Consider the following 20,452-nt stretch of genomic DNA (forward strand, 5'->3'; position numbering starts at 1 on the left):
CAGATTCTTTACCAGCTGAGCCATCAGGGAAGCCCCAAACTGACCATGGTCCTCCTGAAATTGACCAGTGACTCTCAATTATCCACAAGATGCAGTCCAGACTCCTTGGTGGCCATAGAAAGTCTTTGATGACTTGGCCCATGTCTTCTTCCCCAGCTGCAGCCGTAGCCCCTCTTCTCCCTGCAATTTACATTTCATCCATTCAAACCCTTGTGGTTTCTAGGGTGCATGCTGCTGTTCTATACATTTTTGCTCTGATATATTCCTTTTTCTCCTCCCTGAAGTAGTTCTTACGTCTTCTCTGAAACCCAGGACCCAGCACAGGGGGCAAGAAGGTCATTAGCTCAGGCTTCACCCTCACAAAGGGTAGCAAACATAGCCCTTTGACTTATCTATGTGCCTGTATTTGTGTGTGTGTATGTGTGTGTGTAAGTTGCTTCAGTCATATCTGACTCTTTGCTACCCTATGGACTGTAGCTCACCAAGCTCCTCTGTCCATGGGATTCTCCAGGCAAGAATACTAGAGTGGGTTGCCATGCCCTCCTCCACAGAATCTTCCTAACCCAGGGATCAAACTTGCATCTCTTATGTCTCCTGTGTTGCAGGTGGATTCTTTATCTCTGAGCCACTGGGGAAGTCTGACTTGTCTACACATAAAGTTACATATAGTCACAGAGATGCAGACAGGAATGAGAGATGAAAACAGGCTTCAGATAACTTTCAACTCAGGCCTGTTATTAGATCAATCTGCCTGGAGTGTTTTATAAAGAAATATTTTTAAAGAAATCCTTTCATTATTTTGTGATTTAAACAATTTCTATAACTCTCTTTAGATATTTTTTTTTAAACTTAAAAAAATTTTTTTTATTATACCAGAAGTCTCAAAAACTGACAGTGACCTTCTCTTGACCCAGAGATGGCTGTTGACCAGTTCCCAAACTTGTCTCCTGAAACTCAGCTCCAACTCAGGGTTACTTCTGTACCCACAGAAACATTTTCCATTTTTCATGCACAATGGCATATTATGTCAAAATAATTTGTTCTGTCTTCCCTCTGAGACTTCATAGTCTCCAGAACAGGTTCTCCAAGGCACCAAGTGGATGAATATGAGTTTGACTTCAGATGTTATTATAATAGTAATAATAATAATGCAATATGGCTCAACAGGTAAAGAATCTACCTACAATGCAGGAGATGCAACTGCATTCCCTGGGTCAGGAAGGTCCCTTGAAGAGGAAATGGAAACCCACTCCAATATTCTTGCCTGGAAAATCCCATGGACAGAAGAGTCTGGCAAGCCACAGTACGTGGTGTCACAAATAGTTGAACATGACTGAGCATGAGCATGGAATAATTATATAATAGAAAGAGATGCATTTCAACAAAGTGCTGGGCATCACATTGCTTTCTCACACATTTTAATTGAGTCAGTCCTCCCCAAAAACCCTGTGAGATGAGAAATCAAACCTTAATAATACAGCCAATTAACAGCAGAACCAGGATTCAAACCCTGACAATTTGGCTTCAAAGCTAGTGTCAACCACTCTACTGGCAGTTCTCAAACTTTGGAGTGGTGGCTCAGTGGTAAAGAATCCACCTGTCAAGCAAGAGACATGGGTATTATCCCTGAGTCAGGAAGATCCCCTGGAGAAGGAAATGGCAGCCTACTCCAGTATTCTTGCCTGGGAAACCCCATGGACCTTGGAACCTGATGAGATACAGTTCATGGGATTGCAAAAGAATCGGAAATGATTTAGCAACTAAACCACCACCAGAATCACCTGGAGAAATATTACTAAAGCACAGTTTAACTGGGTCCTATTAACAGAGATTCTAAATCTATGCATTCATACTATGCTCTGGTGTTATGAAAAATAGTGAAGCAAAAATTTGAAAGCTATTTCATATAATTCTCTGAGGGTACTTTCATCTCATTAAGTAGATAATGATATTTCAGAAATAAGTTTGTAGCTTTTTAACAGAATTCAACTTTAAAAAGGACTTTGCAAAGATTGAGTTTTCATTTGTAGTAATTGGTCTTTTCTCTGGAAGAGCACAGAATTTTGAGACCAATTGGGTTCAAGAACACCTACTGACAAGCTCTGCATTTGCACAACTTCACAATGAGGAAATGAGTTTAGAGAAATAAATAACTGACTCAAGTTGCTGAGCCAGCAAACAACCCCTCCAGAATGGCTGCCCTGAGAACAGGCTGAGCTCAGGACAGAACATTCTCCGATCAACTGTCTGCTGCTGCTGCTGCCGCTGCTAAGTCACTTCAGTCGTGTCTGACTCTATGTGACCCCATAGACGGCAGCCCACCAGGCTCCCCTGTCCCTGGGATTCTCCAGGCAAGAACACTGGAGTGGGTTGCCATTTCCTTCTCCAATGCATGAAAGTAAAAATTGAAAGTGAAGTCGCTCAGTGTCCAACTCCCAGCGACCCCATGGACTGCAGCCTACCAGGCTCCTCCGTCCATGGGATTTTCCAGGCAAGAGTACTGGAGTGGGGTGCCATTGCCTTCTCCAGATCAACTGTCTAGTCACACCATCACCAGCTCAGCCCACTTCCCCACACCCAGTTCTTTCTAGCCAGGTTTATTCCTCTGTAAAAATAAAAGTCCTTTTCTGCCTGGCATTTGTGATGCTTGCAAATCTGATGAATGGAACTCCTCTTGCAAAGGTCCACTTCTCCCATTATAACCATCTCTCCCCTACCCCACTCACCATTGGCAATATTTTTTTTTTTTTTTTCAAATAGAGTGCCTCCTCACCTAAGTCTGGATTTGTTTTGAACTTGATTCCAGTCTGGATTTGCTTCAAAATGTGTATGATTTCTCACCTGCATGCAATCTTAGATCCACAGTCATATTTTTATCCTCATTTAGTAGAAAGAATAATGGATACTGAAATATCCACTTTCTAATCCCTGAAACCTGTGAATATGAGTATGTTAGGTTACATGGCAAAGGCGGGGCTTCCCAGGTGGCACTAGTGGTAAAGAACCCGCCTGCAGTGCAGGAGATGCAAGAGACGGGAGTTCAATCCCTGGGTTGGGAAGATCCAGGGAGGAAGAAATGGCAATACATTCCAGTATTCTTGCCTGGAAAATTCCATGGACAGAGAAGCCTGGTGGGCTACCATCCTTGAGGCTGCAAAGAGTCAGATGTGACTGAGCACATTATCTTAATTTAATTTTCATGGCAAAGGGGAATCAAATTTGCCAATGGAATTAAGCTGTTAATCAGCTAACCTTGAGATGGAGAGACTGTCTTGGATTCTTTGGGTTGGCCCAACTACAAGAGTTCTTATAAATTGAAGACGGAGGCAAGAGAAAGAGAACCAGAGACAGCAGTGTGAGAAGTTGGCCTAATATTTCTGATTTTGAAGATGAAAGAAAAGGGCCATGAGCCAAGGAATGCAGGTGAGCTCCAGAAGCTGAGAAAAGAAATGGATTATTTCCTAGAGCTTCCAGAAAGAATGCAACCATGCTGACATTTTGGTTTTAGCACAATGAAGCCCATTCTGTGGAGTCTGACCTCAAGAACTGTAAGATAATAAATTTAGGTTGTTTTAAGTCAGTTTTCCAGTAGTCATGTATGGATGTGAAAGATAGACCATGAAGGCTGAGTGCCAAAGAATTGATGTTTTCAAACTGTGGTGTTGGAGGAGACTCTTGAGAGTCCCTTGGACTGCAAGGAGATCAAACCTGTCAATCCTAAAGGAAATCAACCCTAAATATTCATTGGAAGCATTGACGCTGAATTTGAAGCTCCAGTATTTTGGCCACCTGATGCAAAGAGCCAACTCATTGGAAAAGACCCCAATGTTGGGAAAAATTGAGAGCAGGAGAATGGAGCAATAGAGGATAAAATGGTTGGTTGGCATCACCAACTCAATGGGCATGAGTTTGAGAAAATTCTGGGAGAGAGTGAAGGATAGGGAAGCCTAGCATGCTGCCATCCATGGGGTTGCAAAGAGTTGGACATGACTGAGCAACAGAGAGAGAGAAGGCAATGGCACCCCACTTCAGTACTGTTGCCTGGAAAATCCCATGGGCAGAGGAGCCTGGTAGGCTGCAGTCCATGCGGTCGCTAAGAGTTGGACATGGCTGAGTGACTTCACTTTCACCTTTCACTTTCATGCATTGGAGAAGGAAATGGCAACCCACTCCGGTGTTCTTGCCTGGAGGATCCCAGGGACAGGGGAGCCTGGTGGGCTGCCGTCCATGGGGTCGCACAGAGTGGGACACGACTGAAGCGACTTAGCAGCAGCAGCAGCAGAGCAACTGAACAACAACAAAGCCACGTAACAAATGAAAATTTGTTACAATAGTGATGGGAAACTAATGTACTCTATATTACAGATAATGGATCTGAGATTTAGAGAGTTTATAAAATTTGTCCAAGGTCATACAACCAGTAAATGAAGAAACTAAAACTGAAGCTCAAGCCTCTATATTCAGAGCCCCTATTTCTACTACTATGATAATTTGTAAAACAAATTCTAATCTCTTTTACATGATGGCTTTTCAAATATTTGGAAGTAGACACCATGTCTTCTCTTAGTCTTCCCTAGGAAAACCAAAAGTTTCTGTAAGCCTCAGATGACCGTTGGAGGTACCCTGACCCTCCTGGAAAATATGGCGGCCAAGCTGAACAGGGTGCCAGTGAGGCTGAAGCACCAACTTTGTATGTTTCAATTCATCCTTTGAAAAGTGGCATTTATAACTCATAAAATTTAAGCATTACTCTTTGAGTTAGAAAAATGAGGTGGTAGTTTTCTTTTATTGACAAATTGGCTGTGAACTTAATGTTCCTAAAAAATGAGTCATTTGAATTGGAACATTAATTTATTTGAGCAGCTGGGTCCACATCACTCTGAGAAAATGCCATTGCTCTGTCCCTACACAGATCATCCCATAATGGTCCCAGCACCTGCCTATAGTAGTAATAGTTGAGGCTTCCTTCTTGCCTTCCCACCTGAAATCTCAGATGCTGGAGGTAATAACACCTTTTTAGAAGAGTGCATTTGAGAGTCCACCTTGCCACCTTTGCCCCACTTGGAGACATTAAGTTTTGCCTGCAACTGAGATTCAATAGTACCGCATGTTTGTATTAGAGACAAAGTCTGTCCTGTCTCTGTAAGATCCATCCTATAAGAAAAAGTGGGAGAAAGATCGAGCCTTCAGCTCTGAAATAACCAACAGGGCCAATAAGAACTGCAAATACGTCACGGCTAGGGAAGCATAGATAAAGGGACACACTCATCTCCCATAGAGATACTTAGCTTGAGTCCACGGGAGCCAAATGTAAAGTTCTGAACCAGCTGTTAAACACAGCCATTATTAAAAATTATATAAGTTTGCAACTTTATAAATCATATTAAAAACAAAGGCAAGAAACACTCAAAGCTCATTGCTTCCTCATTATTTTACCACCTTTTACTATTATCCCTTCTCTTCAGGTTATTTCTGCTGCCAGATCTATATGATTGGAAAACTGTAAGAGTGTGCCACTGAATAGCTCTCTCAAATTCTGAGTTCAGCAGTGGCACACTGATGGCTTTACAATCAGCCATGGTGGGTGTATTTATTCCACAGATGTCAGTAAATCCTGTGAATGAGGGCATCTATCTCACCCCTGGCTGAGTGTCAAACATTTACCAGCACATCACCTCCCATCAGTACATCTTTCCACCCTGCACCACACAAAACATTGCAACCTGCTCACCTCGTGAAGACATGAAGACATCAGCTACATCATTTCATCCAATAATTATAAAGGGCAAAGTAAACCTCTCTAGGATATTTTTCTTTAAACATTTTTTTTTTTGGCTTGGAAGGTTTATTCACACATTTATACATCATCTGTTTCCTCTTTAAATTTCAGAGTAACTTTGGATTTTATAACATGGAGTTAGCATTTAAGGTATGCTATCTCAGAAAGGAGAATTATAGGAACTAAGGAGAATTCTACAGTGTTGTTGGTGTTTCTTGGTCTGTGATGTATGGGACAGTATGGAAACCTCCTTGAGTATCCTCCTTTCTATACCACCTTTTATTTCCACAGTTCAGTTCAGTGCAGTTCAGTTCAATCGCTCAGTCATGTCTGACTATTTCTGACCCCATGGACTGCAGCAGCCCAGGCCTCCCTGTCCATCACCAATTCTCAGAGCTTACTCAAACTCATGTTCATTGAATCAGTGAAGCCATCCAACCATCTCATCCTCTGTCGTCCCCTTCTCCCACCTTCAATTTTTTCCAGCATCAGGGTCTTTTCAAATAAGTCAGTTCTTCGCATCAAGTGGCCAAAGGATTGGAGTTTCAGCTCTTGCATCAGTCCTTCCAGTGAATATTCAGGAATGATTTCCTTTATGATGGATTGGTTGGAGAGTCCAAGGGACTCTCAAGAGTCTTCTCCAACACCACAGTTCAAAAGCATCAATTCTTCGGCGCTTCTGCTAAGTCTGCTAAGTCACTTCAGTCGTGTCCGACTCTGTGCAACCCCATAGACAGCAGCCCACCAGGCTCCCCCGTCCCTGGGATTCTCCAGGCAAGAACACTGGAGTGGGTTGCCATTTCCTTCTCCAATAGCTTCCCTTATAGTCCAACTCTCACATCCATACATGGCTACTGGAAAAACCAGAGCTTTGACTACATGGACCTTTATTGGCAAAGTAATGTCTCTGCTTTTCAATATGCTGTCTAGGTTGGTCATAACTTTTCTTTCAAGGAGCAAGCATCTCTTAATTTCATGGCTGCAGTCACCATCTGCAATAATTTTGGAGCCCAAAAAAATAAAGTCTGTCACTGTTTCCATTGCTTTCCCATCTATTTGCCATGAAGTGATGGGACCAGATGCCATGATCTTAGTTTTCTGAACGTTGAGTTTTAAGCCAACTTTTTCATTCTCCTTGTTCACTTTCATCAAGAGGCCCTTTAGTTCTTCACTTTCTGCCATAAGTATGGTGTCATCTGCATATCTGAGGTTACTGATATTTCTCCTGGAAATCTTGATTCCAGCTTGTGCTTTGTCCAGCCCAGCATTTCTCATGATGTACTCTGCATATAAGTTAAGTAAGCAGGGTGACAATATACAGCCTTGAAGTACTCCTTTTCCTATTTGCAACCAGTCTGTTGCTCCATATCCAGTTCTAACTGTTGCTTCTTGACCTTCATACAGATTTCTCAGGTGGCAGGTCAGGTGATCTGGAATTCCCATCTCTTGAAGAATTTCCCACCATTTGTTGTGATCCACATACTCAAAGGCTTTGGCATAGTCAATAAAGCAGAAGTAGATGTTTTTCTGGAGCTCTCTTACCTTTTTGATGATCCAGCAGATGTTGGCAATTTGATCTCTGATTCCTCTGCCTTTTCTAAATCCAGCTTGAACATCTGGAAGTTTACAGTTCACGTACTGTTGAAGCCTGGCTTGGAGAATTTTGAGCATTACTTTGCTAGCGTGTGAGATGAGTGCAATTGTGTGGTAGTTTGAGCATTCTTTGGCATTGCCTTTCTTTGGGATTGGAATGAAAACTGACCTTTTCCAGTCCTGTGGCCATTGCCGAGTTTTCCAGATTTGCTGGCATATTGAGTGCAGCACTTTCACAGCATCATCTTTCAGGATTTGAAATAGCTCAACTGGAATTCCATCACCTCCACTAGCTTTGTTCATAGTGATGCTTCCTAAGGCCCACTTGACTTCTTCAAAAGATGGGAATACCAGACCACCTGACCTGCCACCTGAGAAATCTATATGCAGATCAAGAAGCAACAGTTAGAACTGGATATGGAACAACAGACTGGTTCCAAATCGGGAAAGGAGTACATCAAGGCTGTATATTGCCACCCTGCTTACTTAACTTATATGCAGAGTACATCATGAGAAATGCTGGGCTGGACAAAGCACAAGCTGGAATCAAGATTTCCAGGAGAAATATCAGTAACCTCAGATATGCAGATGACACCATACTTATGGCAGAAAGTGAAGAACTAAAGGGCCTCTTGATGAAAGTGAACAAGGAGAATGAAAAAGTTGGCTTAAAACTCAACGTTCAGAAAACTAAGATCATGGCATCTGGTCCCATCACTTCATGGCAAATAGATGGGAAAGCAATGGAAACAGTGACAGACTTTATTTTTTTGGGCTCCAAAATTATTGCAGATGGTGACTGCAGCCATGAAATTAAAAGATGCTTGCTCCTTGAAAGAAAAGTTATGACCAACCTAGACAGCATATTGAAAAGCAGAGACATTACTTTGCCAACAAAGGTCCATGTAGTCAAAGCTCTGGTTTTTCCAGCAGTCATGTATGGATGTGAGAGTTGGACTACAAGGAAAGCTAAGCACAGAAGAATTGATGCTTTTGAACTGTGGTGTTGGAGACGACTCTTGAGAGTCCCTTGGACTCTCCAACCAATCCATCGTAAAGGAAATCATCCCTGAATATTCACTGGAAGGACTGATGCAAGAGCTGAAACTCCAATCCTTTGGCCACCTGATGCAAAGAACTGACTCATTTGAAAAGACCTTAATGCTGGGAAAAATTGAAGGTGGGAGAAGGGGACGACAGAGGATGAGATGGTTGGATGGCTTCACTGATTCAATGAACATGAGTTTGAGTAAGCTCTGAGAATTGGTGATGGACAGGGAGGCCTGACGTGCTGCAGTCCATGGGGTCGAAAATAGTCGGACACGACTGAGCAACTCAACTGAACTGAAGGTGAAGGTCATGAGATAAATCTTGATTATTGCTCTTAATAAGGGAGCTTTTTTCCGCATTTTGGAGCCAATCCCTGGTACTTTGTAATAGATTTGTTTGGGGGGGTGTTGTTTGTTTGTTTGTTTGTTTTGCTAATAAAACTTCTCCAAAGATTTGGCCTTCTACTGCACTATGGAAACAGGATTCTTAGATGTCTGTCTCTCATAATAACCTGGTAGTGCATTTCTATTAACCTTCAAATTAACCCTTTTTATATGCCATTCTACCTCCTTAAGAAACATTAGACCACTTTAGAATTTCTTAGTCTTTTAACCATTTTTGTTTGCTTTTCCCACCATTTTGTTTTGTTATTTCCAAAACATTCTACACCTCCTGCCATTGCTATTAACTTAACACTCCTTTTTCTGCTCAGTTGACAAGTCCTGGTGAGTACAATGAGTTCCACCTTCTCGTTGACTTTGGTTCCAATAAAAGGTCATTGGGAAAAAGGATCATTGGGCTTCCCAGGTGGCGCTAGCGGTAAAGAATCCACCCGCCAGTGCAGGAGACCTAGGAGACGAGGCTTTGATCCCTGGGTTGGGAAAATCCCCTGGAAAAGGAAACGGCACCCCACTCCAGGATTCTTGCCTGGAAAATTTCATGGACAGAGGAGCCTGGCTGGCTGCAGTCCATGGGGCCAAAAAGAGTCGATTGAGACTGATCACAAAGGGTCATTATTTTTAGGAGTGAGTTTAGATCTGTTTTTATATATCCAGCTTAATACTTTTCTTTTCTTTTCTTTTGGAAGGTATGACTTGTCAACAAACAAGGTTAACTCTTAGTTTTCTAGATGAGTTTCTAATCTATTTGTTCAGGGCATGGACTGGTCTTGGACAGAGGTTGCTGCTGCTGCTGCTGCTAAGTCACCTCAGTCGTGTCCGACTCTGTGCGACCCCATAGACGGACAGCGGTTAGGTAGTCATAAATTATTCCTTCTGACAAAAGAAGGAAATGAGCAGGATTTCAAGCATTACTATCAAGGAAGAAAATGAGTGAGGGAGAAAATAATAGAATTTCATGAGGTAAGTCTACCTGCTAAGAAATAGAGTGTCTTTTTGCTGCTGCTGCTGCTGCTAAGTTGCTTCAGTCATGTCCGACTCTGTGCAACCCCATAGACAGCAGCCCACCAGGCTCCCCAGTCCCCGGGATTCTTCAGGCAAGAACACTGGAGTGGGTTGCCATTTCCTTCTCAAATGCATGAAAGTGAAAAGTGAAAGTGAAGTCGCTCAGTCATGTCCGACTCCAGCGACCCCATGGACTGCAGCCCACCAGGCTCCTCCATCCATGGGATTTTCCAGGCACAAGTACTGGAGTGGGGTGCCATTGCCTTCTCCAGTCTTTTTAGTAGGCGACAATGATTGTATATCATGAGAAGGAAGGAGGAATTAGTTAGCAGTAGCCTTTACCAATTTCTTTCCTGGTGGCTGACAGTAAAAGCATCTGCCTAGAGTACAGGAGACCTGGGTTCAATCTCTGGGTCAGGAAGATCCCCTGGAGAAGGAAATGGCAACCCACTCCAGTACTCTTGCCTAGAAAATCCCATGGAGGCAGAAGCCTGGTAGGCTACAGTCCATGGGGTCGCAAAGAGTCAGACACAACTGAGTGACATCACTTTCTTACCAATTTAGCTGCAGTGACTATTAACCTACAACCAGGAAGTAGAACTTTTAACATAGGGTCAAGAGAAAAACTATAGAAAACTTTTCTCTGATAAATAACATGAAAACGAGTGAAAATCATAAAGGTTTGTCCAGATTGTTTATGCATGGTTATGTAGAAAGGCTTAAGATATTAAGCTGACCCAGTGTAAGAAGATGCCAAAAAGCTAATCACTTTATTTTTCTAAAATTTATTTTATTGAAGTATACTTGATTTACAACGCTGTGTTAATTTCTGCAAAGCAATTGAGTTGTATACATATGTGTGTGTGTGTGTCTACCCACATATTCTTTTTCATATTCTTTTCCATCATGGTTTACCACAGGATATTGAATATAGTTCCCTGTATGATACACTAGGACCTTGTTTACCCATCCTATATATAATAGTTTGCATCTGAAAAGCTAATTTTAAAATCACAAAATGCCAGCTCACATTTAGGTTCCAAGGCAGAGACTTGATTCCCAATAACTTGTTCAAATCACAAAGAGATCTGGCGATTTTAGAACAGCTGGTAACTAACTGCCTGCAATAGCTATCAGACCTCAGAAACCCTCTTAATTTACTCTGAATTAAGTCTGAATAATTTTCCTGGAAAATTTTTGAATGGTTTTTAGTCTGTCCAAAATGAAGCTAACTCAGTAAATCCACGTTAGGATAGATCTTGTCATAGGTGATATATTTTGTTCTGACAAAATTATAACGTTCCTTCTAACTTAAAGCCCTTTTTGAGTTAAAACTCTTAAGAAGATTAATGAAATTAACTGAGAGAGCTCAACTCATCTTCAGAATCTAATAAGAGGTTAAGAGGTCATCCACGTATTGAGTAATAGAATTGCAAGGAAAGTTAAGATCCAAAATGTAGGGTCTTATGAAAAAAAAAAAAAAAAAGCAGGAGGGCACTTCATTAAATCACTGAAGCATAAGTGTCAAGACATATTGCTGAGTTTTCCAGGAAAGGGTGAGTACGATTAACTATTTCAATCTAAACTAAGGAACTACTAAAGAAAGCAGATTTATACTCATAACACAGATTTATAAGTCTAAAATATGTAAACCCATGATAAAATAGCACTTGGGTTGAGTATCACAGGGAAGTAAGGAAAGGCTATTTTATTTATGACTCCGAGGTCCTAAGCAGGTCTATATTCTCACCCACTGAATTTCAGCCTGGTATTGTAGCATCCAGCTGGTGTTCAGGATGTGCTATGGCACCTTGGCATATTAAGTGTCTTGAGATGAAAGAGTCTGAGAAAACAGCAGAAGCAAGAAGGTCACTCTGACCTCCCCTTCACTTGTCCTTCTCCCCTAAAAGCAAGATATAAATTTCCCTTATAAAAGGTACCCTCCCTGTACCAGGAAGAAGGAAAACATTTGGGGAAAAGAAATCTGCACCAACAAACTTTGTTAAGCTAACCCTTATCTTCCTAGTTATCATTCATCATTTACTACATTTAAGCCAAATCCCCTTGTCTTGTCAATTCTTCACAAATGAATTGTTTCTTTGTCTAAAAGCTATAAAAGCTTCCTACACTAGTCATCTCTCAGGCCTTCATTCCTTTGTGAAGGCTCTCAGGTACATGTAAAAATTTGATAAAATGTTTTAATCTGTCTTGTCAGTTTAATTTTCAGACCCAACCAAGGACCCTAATAGTGTTGAGAAAAACTTTCTTCTCCCAGAGTCCATTATCAAAAATTTCTTGGCAAAACTGTCATTCAATAGTTAAAGAAATTTCAACCTGTGAATTTAAGAGTAGAGGGCTAAATTGGTACTAGTTCCCCCTTCAGAGCATTTTGGGGCTTCCCTAGTAGCTCAGATGGTAAAGAATCTGCCTGCAGTGCAGGAGACCTGGGTTTGATCCCTGGGTTGGGAAGATCCCCTGGAGAAGGGAATGGCTACCCCCTCCAGTATTCTTGCCTAGAGAATTCCATGACAGAGGAGCCTGGCGGGCTACAGTCCATAGGGTCACGAAGAAACATGACTGAGTGACTAACACACTCAGAGCATTTTTATTACCTCTTGAGAAACCTGTATGTAGGTCAAGAAGCAACAGTTAGAACTGGATATGGAACAACAGACTGGTTCCAAATAGGAAAAGGAGTCCGTCAAGGCTATATATTGTTACCCTGCTTATTTAGCTTATATGCAGAGTACATCATGAGAAACGCTGGGCTGGATGAAGCACAAGCTGGAATCAAGATTGCCGGGAGAAATATCAGTAACCTCAGATATGCAGATGACACCACCTTTGTGGCAGAAAGTGAAGAACTAAAGAGCCTCTTGATGAAAGTGAAAGAGGAGAGTGAAAAATTTGGCTTAAAGCTCAACATTCAGAAAATGAAGATCATGGCATCTGGCCCCATCACTTCATGGCTAATAGATGGGGAAACAGTGGCTGACTTTATTTTTGGGGGGGGGGGTTCCAAAATCACTGCAGATGGTGATTGCAGCCATGAAATTAAAAGACGCATACTCCTTGGAAGGAAAGTTATGACCAACCTAGATAGCATATTGAAAAGCAGAGACATTACTTTGCCAACAAAGGTCTGTCTAGTCAAAGCTATTATTTTTCCAGTGGTCATGTATGGATGTGAGAGTTGGACTATAAAGAAAGCTGAGTGCCGAAGAATTGATGCTTTTGAACTGTGGTGTTGGAGGAGACTCTTGAGAGTCCCTTGGACTGCAAGGAAATCCAACCAGTTCATCCTAAAGGAAATCAGTCCTGGGTGTTCATTGGAAGGAGTGATGTTGAAGCTGAAACTCCAATATTTTGGCCACCTGATGTGAAGAGCTGACTCATTTGAAAAGACCCTGATGTTGGGAAAGATTGAAGGCAGGAGGAGAAGGGGACGACAGAGGATTAGATGGTTAGATGGCATCCCCGATTTAATGGACAATGGAGTCAGGACAATGGAGTTTGAGTGAACTCTGGGAGTTGGTGATGAAAAGGGAGGCCTGGCGTGCTGCAGTTCATGGGGTCGCAAAGAGTCAGACACTACTGATTGACTGAACTGAACTGAACTGAGCACTATCAAAAAGTTTATTCCTGGAACTTGGTGGCGGTGTGTGCCAAGTCACTTCAGTCATGTCCAACTCTTTCTGATCCCATGGACTGTAGCCCACTAGGCTCCTCTGTCCAAGGGATTCTCCAGGCAAGAATACTGGAGTGGGTTGCCATCTCCCCCTCCAGGGAATCTTCCAAACGGAGGGATTGAACCTGCGTCTCCTGCATTGCAGGTGGATTCTTTACCACTGAGCCACCAGGGAAGCCCCTCTCTGGTGGTCCAGTGGTTAAAACTCCACCTTCCAATGCAGAGGGTGCTTGTTTGATCCCTGGTCTGGGAAATAAGGTCCTACATGCTGCAGAGTGAGGCCAAAATTTTTTTAATAATAATAAAATTTAAAAATCTATTCCAGTGACTTCTTTGGAACCTTCTTCATGTTAATCAAAAAACACAGATGATTGAACTTTGCTCATTTTTTGTTCTAAGGTGCCCGTCTAATGAACAATTGTGTTATCAGAAGCTCCCCACTATCATTCTTCTGGACCCCTGCTTCTGAATTTATTCCACTATAACCCTAACCCATGCACTTATCTTTCTAAGTGGTGAGATTTCACCAGGAATAATTTAGAATTACAGTTAAGCTACTTCCTGATTCCTAACTTTCAGGAATGATATGAGATAATAAATACTTGTTGTAATAAGCTTCTTCAGTTTTAGGATAATTTGATAATGAATGGAGTGATTATTCTTCTTTTCATTTGTTTAACAGGTCGCATATAATATTTATATACAAAAACATTAGTGTATCTGTTTTATAACGTTTCATTTAAAGGCTAAAATTGCAACATTTATTTGTTTATTCATTAATTTTAATTTTTCCAGGGTTAATTATGCCCTGGGTACTATGCTAAACGTCTGTGCAGCTTTGATGAAGAACTTAGAAAGATGTTAGGCAAGGCATTTAGACGCACATGGAAACCACTTAATAAGAGTTAATTGGGCATTATTATCATTGTTGTTATGGATAGAAAGATCAATACGTTTCTTGTTGGAAAGGACATGGAAACAATGTGTACAAAGGACGTAATGGATCTGGAGAGCACTTATTCATTTATTTAGCATCTTAATGTGTCAGGCACTATGCCAGTCGTGGGGAAAATTATTCCACCAACACTGTTCTTATGGATCTTATCATCTAACGGAAGAGAGAAAGAATAGATAAGTAAACAGATAAGTATAAGCAGTAATAGGTACCACAAAAGAAGAAAGAAGGATGGAGAGGAAGATGATGACAGGAGAAATCTACTTAAATAGGATTTAGGGAACGCTTCTAGGAAAAATCAATATTTAAGCACAGATCTGATGAGTAAGAAACAGATTTACAAACATGGTGAAAAGCGAGGTCTAAGCTGTGGGACAGGACCGGTACATCTGAACTGTAGAGCATGTGCTAGGAACACTGAGATGTTAGGAAAATGTTGTTACAATGGATTGGTTTATTTCAGTAAATTTTCTGGACAAATTATCTGAGCCAGGAAATGGTTCCTTATCCATATGGTTTGGTAATATTTTGTCGCATTGAAAGTGTTAGTTGCTCAGTTGTGTTGGATTCTTTGCGACCCCATTTACTGTAGCCCAGCAGGCTCCTCTGTCCATGGGATTCTCCAGGTAAGAATACTGGAGTGTGTTGCCATTTCCTTCTCCAGGGGATCTTCCCAACCCAGGGATCGAACCCAGGTCTCCTGCATTGCAGGCAGATTCTTTACCATCTGAGCCACCAGCATTATTTGTCATCATTGCATTGTCTACCCATCACTATGCTTAATAAAGAATGCATTGGAACTATTGCAAATACATTCAGAGCTCAAAACAGGAAAGGGCAGGAGAGAATAGATGTGGGAATCACCAGCTGAGATCATCAGATGAGACCACTCAGAAAAAGGCAATGTATGTCTGCGTCTCTATTCCTGTCTTGGAACTAGGTTTAACTGTACAATTTTCCTAGATTCCACATACACACGTTAATATACGATACTTGTTTTTTCTCTTTCTGACTTACTTCGCTCTGTATGACAGACTCTAGGAGAGAACAGATGTGTAGACACAGTGAGGGAAGGAGAGGGTGAAATGAATTGGGAGATTAGGCTTGACATATATAGACTATCATGTGAAAAATAGGTAGTGGGAAGCTGCTATGTAGCACAGGGAGCTCAGCTCAATGCTCTGTGATGACCTAGAGGGGTGGGATGGAAAGGAGGCTCAAGAGGGAAGGGGTATATGTATACTATAGCTGATTCACTTTGTTGTACAGCAGAAACTAACACAACAATGTAAAGCAACTATACTCCATAAAAAAAGAGAGAAAGGCAACGTAAATTATATCCCTGTCATAACAAAATTTGTGGCTATGTACTGTTGCCAGGCAGCAAGGAAACAGATATTACAGGATGGAAAATTAGAGACCCTTGTTGTGCTTTGGCTAACCATTAGATAAAACTGGTGCTTGTGATGACTTAAAAGGCAAACCTATAGCTTTGTGGCAAGTAGTTAGAAAAAAGCAGAGTGGAACTTCCCTGGGGTCCAGAGGTTGAGAATCCACCTTGCAATGCAGGGGCCAAGGGTTTGATCCCTGGTCAGGGAAGATCCCACATGCCGCAGGGCAAGTAAGCCTGGGCACCATAACTACTGAGCCTATGCTCTGGAGCCCTCAAGCCACAACTACTAAAGCCCTCGCATTACCACTGGGGTAGCCCCTGCTCTCCGCAACTAGAGAAACCCTGCATGCAGCAACAAAGATCCAGTACAGCCAAAAATAAATCAATCGATAAATATTTAAAACAACAACAGTTAATTAAAAAAAAAAAAAAAAGCAGAGTGATGATGTGCATTGGCTGCTTTATTGCTGTTTTTTGGCAAGGAACTATGAAAAATAGTGAAACAAGAAAAACGATTTACAAATAGGTAATTCAGCCTTGTTTTAGGAACTAAGACTATATCCTGCAGCCCAACCATTTCTATGCACCAAAAAGCAAATTATTATGCAGTCTCTCTGAAAGTCTCCACTGAGCATCCCAATATTACTGGCCAGACAAGGGAAGTCAGCTGAGCAGAAAAGACCAGCTAAAGGGTGCTGCATTCTCACTTAAACCCAGTTTTCCAGAAGGCTTCAAAGTGGCTGCCACTCAGTTGAGGGATGGAGACATGGGCCAAGCACAGAGACTGGGAAATAAGATGCCACTGCCTTAAGAAGTATAACAAGAGGTAGCTCTTTGGCTATGAATATTTTTGTGTGAACTAACACAGCTAAAAGCAAAAAAACCAAAACCATGCTTTGATGAAATTTCATCACCAATGTTGTAAGCACCCCTTCAGAGGCCACATGAAAACCCATTACCCAAAATTTGGTTTGGATGTTGAGACTAATAACCATAGACACATCAAGAGGGTATGAAAAGGTTTATTATTCACATAATGAATGAGACTTTCTAGGAGAGTGGAGCAGTTCCCAAGCAGATCCAAAAATGACTTGACTGGGTTGGCTTTATTATTCTTAGGGTGTGGGGCAGGGAGAGGGTTCCTGTGAGCAGGCCAGGGCTTGTATGATTTGAACTTCCCACCCAGTCCAAAGGAGGGGGTACCCAGGCTCACTAATCAGCTTGCCCAGATATGGAGCAGAAGGGGAAAGGAAAAGGGGAGCAGAAAGGGAAAGCTGTTAGCATCCCAACATCAAAAATAGAGTCAGACTCCTTACTGCAGTCAATTAAACATCAACCCTATAAACTTGAAAAATCTACATCTGTTCAGTCTCTAAAGAAATCTAGGTCTACTCTACAAATCTGCACCAGCAGGTGGGGGCCTGCAATAGCTGTGATGACTCCCAAAAGCTTCAGATGTGGCTATGGAGTCTGATGAGCAAGAATCTCCTAGAAGTCAAAGTGGAGGCCAGAGAGGACAGTGGACAAGGGAGTTTCTCCCAGAGAGAAGATTCAAGGTCTAACCAAGGACTGTACATCCTGCCAGGGCAACAGATCTTTGTCATCCCTGCCCAGATTTCCACTGTAGCATGGGCCACTGACAGCCGCGCATCATTCCTGTCTTTAATTCTAGTATCATTCTCCCCTTTTCCTTTTTACCTGGAGCTTTAATAGGACATATGTCCATCTATCTGGAGACAACGTGTCCCAGTCTTCCTTGAAGCTAGGTATATTTATGTAATCGGTATTCACGGATGGACTATGAGCAGAGTGATGGCTGGAACTTCCTTAAAAGGAAGCTTTGGGTTAGCCGAAAAAGCTTGTACAGATTTCTCCAAAAGGTTAACACCTTATGAAAAAACCAGAATGAACTTTTGGTCAACCCAATAGCTAGCTCCCAAATTGCTCTCTTTTCCTGGTCTGCAGAATGGGTGTGTATCTTTGAGCCAGCTTTGACCATTAGATGAATAACACCTTTAGTAATGAGAGGACAAAGTAGACAAACTTGGGTTCCTTGATTACCTTAAGAAACAGACCTGCCCTCCCTGACCTGGATGACTTCTTAATTGCCTCTGGATTGCCATATGAGAAAGAAAGAAACTTCTGTCTTACGTGAGTCATCATATTTGGGGATTTCTGTTCCAGCAGCTTATACCATTTACTAATTTATATTTATAAAATAGAGAGTTGAAGTATTTAGAAGTTAAGCTTCTTTGTCTTCTGTGATCTTAAAAATGCTGTTCCACTGAATTTCATCTTTAATGATAAGTATAAATAAAGTACCTCAAATTTAACTGGCTACAAGCAAGGAAGACTTTAAAACTATATGTGAACTCAGTAATTCAGCATGCTTCTCCTTTTTTCCAAAAATCAACCTACAGAATATAACCAGGTATACTCTTTGAGCCTAAATAGAAGCATTTATTTAATATAAATGGATGAGTAAAAAACTGGTAAATAAAAACTCACATCAATATATATCAACTTCCCTTACCAACACGTATGTTCACGCACTGTTTTTATCAATTCCCTGTAATCAATGAATTACAGATTATTGGATTTAGATAAAATGGATAAAGAGACTTCACCTACACAATACATCTCCCACAACGTAATGCAAGGACGTTGACTTTCTCTGAGCCCCAGTTTCAGGTTAGTCTGTGCTTCAGAATGGTTCACTTTGTTGCTGAGACAACAGGGATGCTGCAACAGAAAACTGGGATTGAAGTCAAGGCACTGTAGCTGCCTCAAAGGATGTCATAAATAGTGTGTTCAAGGCCTTTTTCACAGTGAACTCTGCAACACTTGAATTGGAAGAAAAATATCTTATTCATCCAACACCCTAGTCTTCCACAGATGACAATGGCTCTTTCAGTTAGTTGAGTTTTAAATTTAAGAAAACATTGCTATGTGGACCCAAAGTTAGGAAATCATCAAGCCACTAGTATTATCTTTCTTAGAATGCTGAGCAAAATAATTGAGGGAAGCTTGTCCTTACATTCCAATTTGGCTTTATTCTAACAGAAACGCATCTGAAGAATATAAGAAGAAAGCAAAGAGAGTGTATGTTGTCAGTTTTTCCTCAACCCCAAATTTGTACATCTCTTGTAAGCAAAGGTTTGATTCTACACAGTAAATAACTAGAGGAGCTTAGATAGTCACTTAGATGTGATTGATATTTGGAATCTGAGTTTATGAACAGATGCAAAGAAGTATCGTCTCCTCCATGAACTTTTGATAAAGGCACAGAGAGCTCAGCGGCAGAGTGATGTGAGCTGGCTTGCATCTCCAGGCTTGTCTAGGCAAACATTAACAACTGCAGCAATATTCTCATTTTAAAACTGAAAACATCAAGGCAAGGACAAAGAAAATAAAATTAACTGATTTTGATCATTTTTTTCCTGACCTAAAAGAAAAATGAAAACAGCATTTAACTAAGCTGAAATGTGTCCTTCACATCACGTACATTCTACTGCAGAGAGACAAAAATCCATCAAAAATAACCTGAAGAGATGAATAACGAGGCACAGTGCTCTTAGAGCTAGGACAGGCCTTGTTCAGAATCACCTCCCTAACTTAAGAACTAATCTGGTGAGAAACAATGGAGTGTAGGGAGAATGTTTTCCTCTTTGAGGGTTCCTTGTTGGAGAGTCACAGAAGTGACTGGAGACTAATAATGCAGTTTTTCCTTTTCAAATAGGAGTCTAAAGGTACTCTTTCATACTAGAGACTGGGGGTTACATTGTGAGGTCAAGATTTGTGCAGGAATCCCTGTGTCCAAGTAAAAGTTTCACCTAGCAAAATCAAATGAAACCCATAAGACCCTTTTTTAAAACCCTGGTGTTCAAAGCATAAAAAAGGAAATAGAAAAGAACACAGACCACTCTATTTTAATATTTTTAGGTAGCATAAATCATAATAGTTTGTATTCTACACTGTACAATTATATACTGTTACTTCCCCGAAGAAAATTAACTTCTATAGGATTTCTGAAACAGATACTCCATACAGCTCAGAGCTTGACCCTGCAGCTATTGCTACGACATGTGGAAAACAATCGGCGAGGTCCAGGTCTTCCAGTTGTGCCTGCTTCTGCTGTCATTGAGGGGGAGCCTCTCGGAGACCTCTCACAGCCCCTTCCATCTCCTGGGCCGGGAAGCAGGCTCTGCAGGTAGATGTGTGCAGACGAGAGCAGCTGCTGGGCTTCACTTCCCACGAGCCGACTCCCCTTAAGAGAACTTGCGCTTCTTCATGGCTTCTGCCTTGACTGCTAGGCTCTTGGCACAGATGGTCAGGACCACAATGAGAACACCCACCACGAACGTCACCAGGGGCCAAAGGAAGCAATGCAGGAGGACTATCTCGTCATGCGTGCGATGCAGGAGCACATCGTCTGGTCTGCAAGACAGTGGAGAAGAGGAAAGAAAGAGCAGTCAACTGCCGGGGCATGGCAGAACTCTTCACAAGTGGAGCTCAGCTTGCTTTCTAGCCCCAAGGGTATAACCATCCTCGAAAGTGAAGACTCCACGCTGGCTATAAATACTGTATTTTG

The 20,452-nt window shown here is 41.6% G+C and overlaps 1 protein-coding gene across 3 annotated transcripts in view; it reads right to left on the reverse strand.

Annotated features, from left to right (window-relative positions):
- Window positions 1-20,452, reverse strand: part of KCNMB4 (potassium calcium-activated channel subfamily M regulatory beta subunit 4) — a 109,438-nt gene that overhangs the window by 10,382 nt on the left and 78,604 nt on the right. Inside the window, exon 3 of one of the 3 annotated variants that reach the window (XM_061416487.1) lies at window positions 16,868-20,298. The exons of 1 other annotated variant lie outside the window; for it this stretch is intronic. In XM_061416487.1, the coding sequence (XP_061272471.1) occupies window positions 20,130-20,298 (169 nt within the window). In that variant the 3' untranslated portion in view covers window positions 16,868-20,129. Of the gene's footprint in view, window positions 1-16,867; window positions 20,299-20,452 lie in introns of those variants that run through there. One more of the 3 variants, XM_061416485.1, reaches the window with a different exon arrangement.

The sequence above is a fragment of the Bos javanicus genome, chromosome 5 (assembly GCF_032452875.1).
Source record: "Bos javanicus breed banteng chromosome 5, ARS-OSU_banteng_1.0, whole genome shotgun sequence".
NCBI classification, from domain to species: domain Eukaryota; kingdom Metazoa; phylum Chordata; class Mammalia; order Artiodactyla; family Bovidae; genus Bos; species Bos javanicus.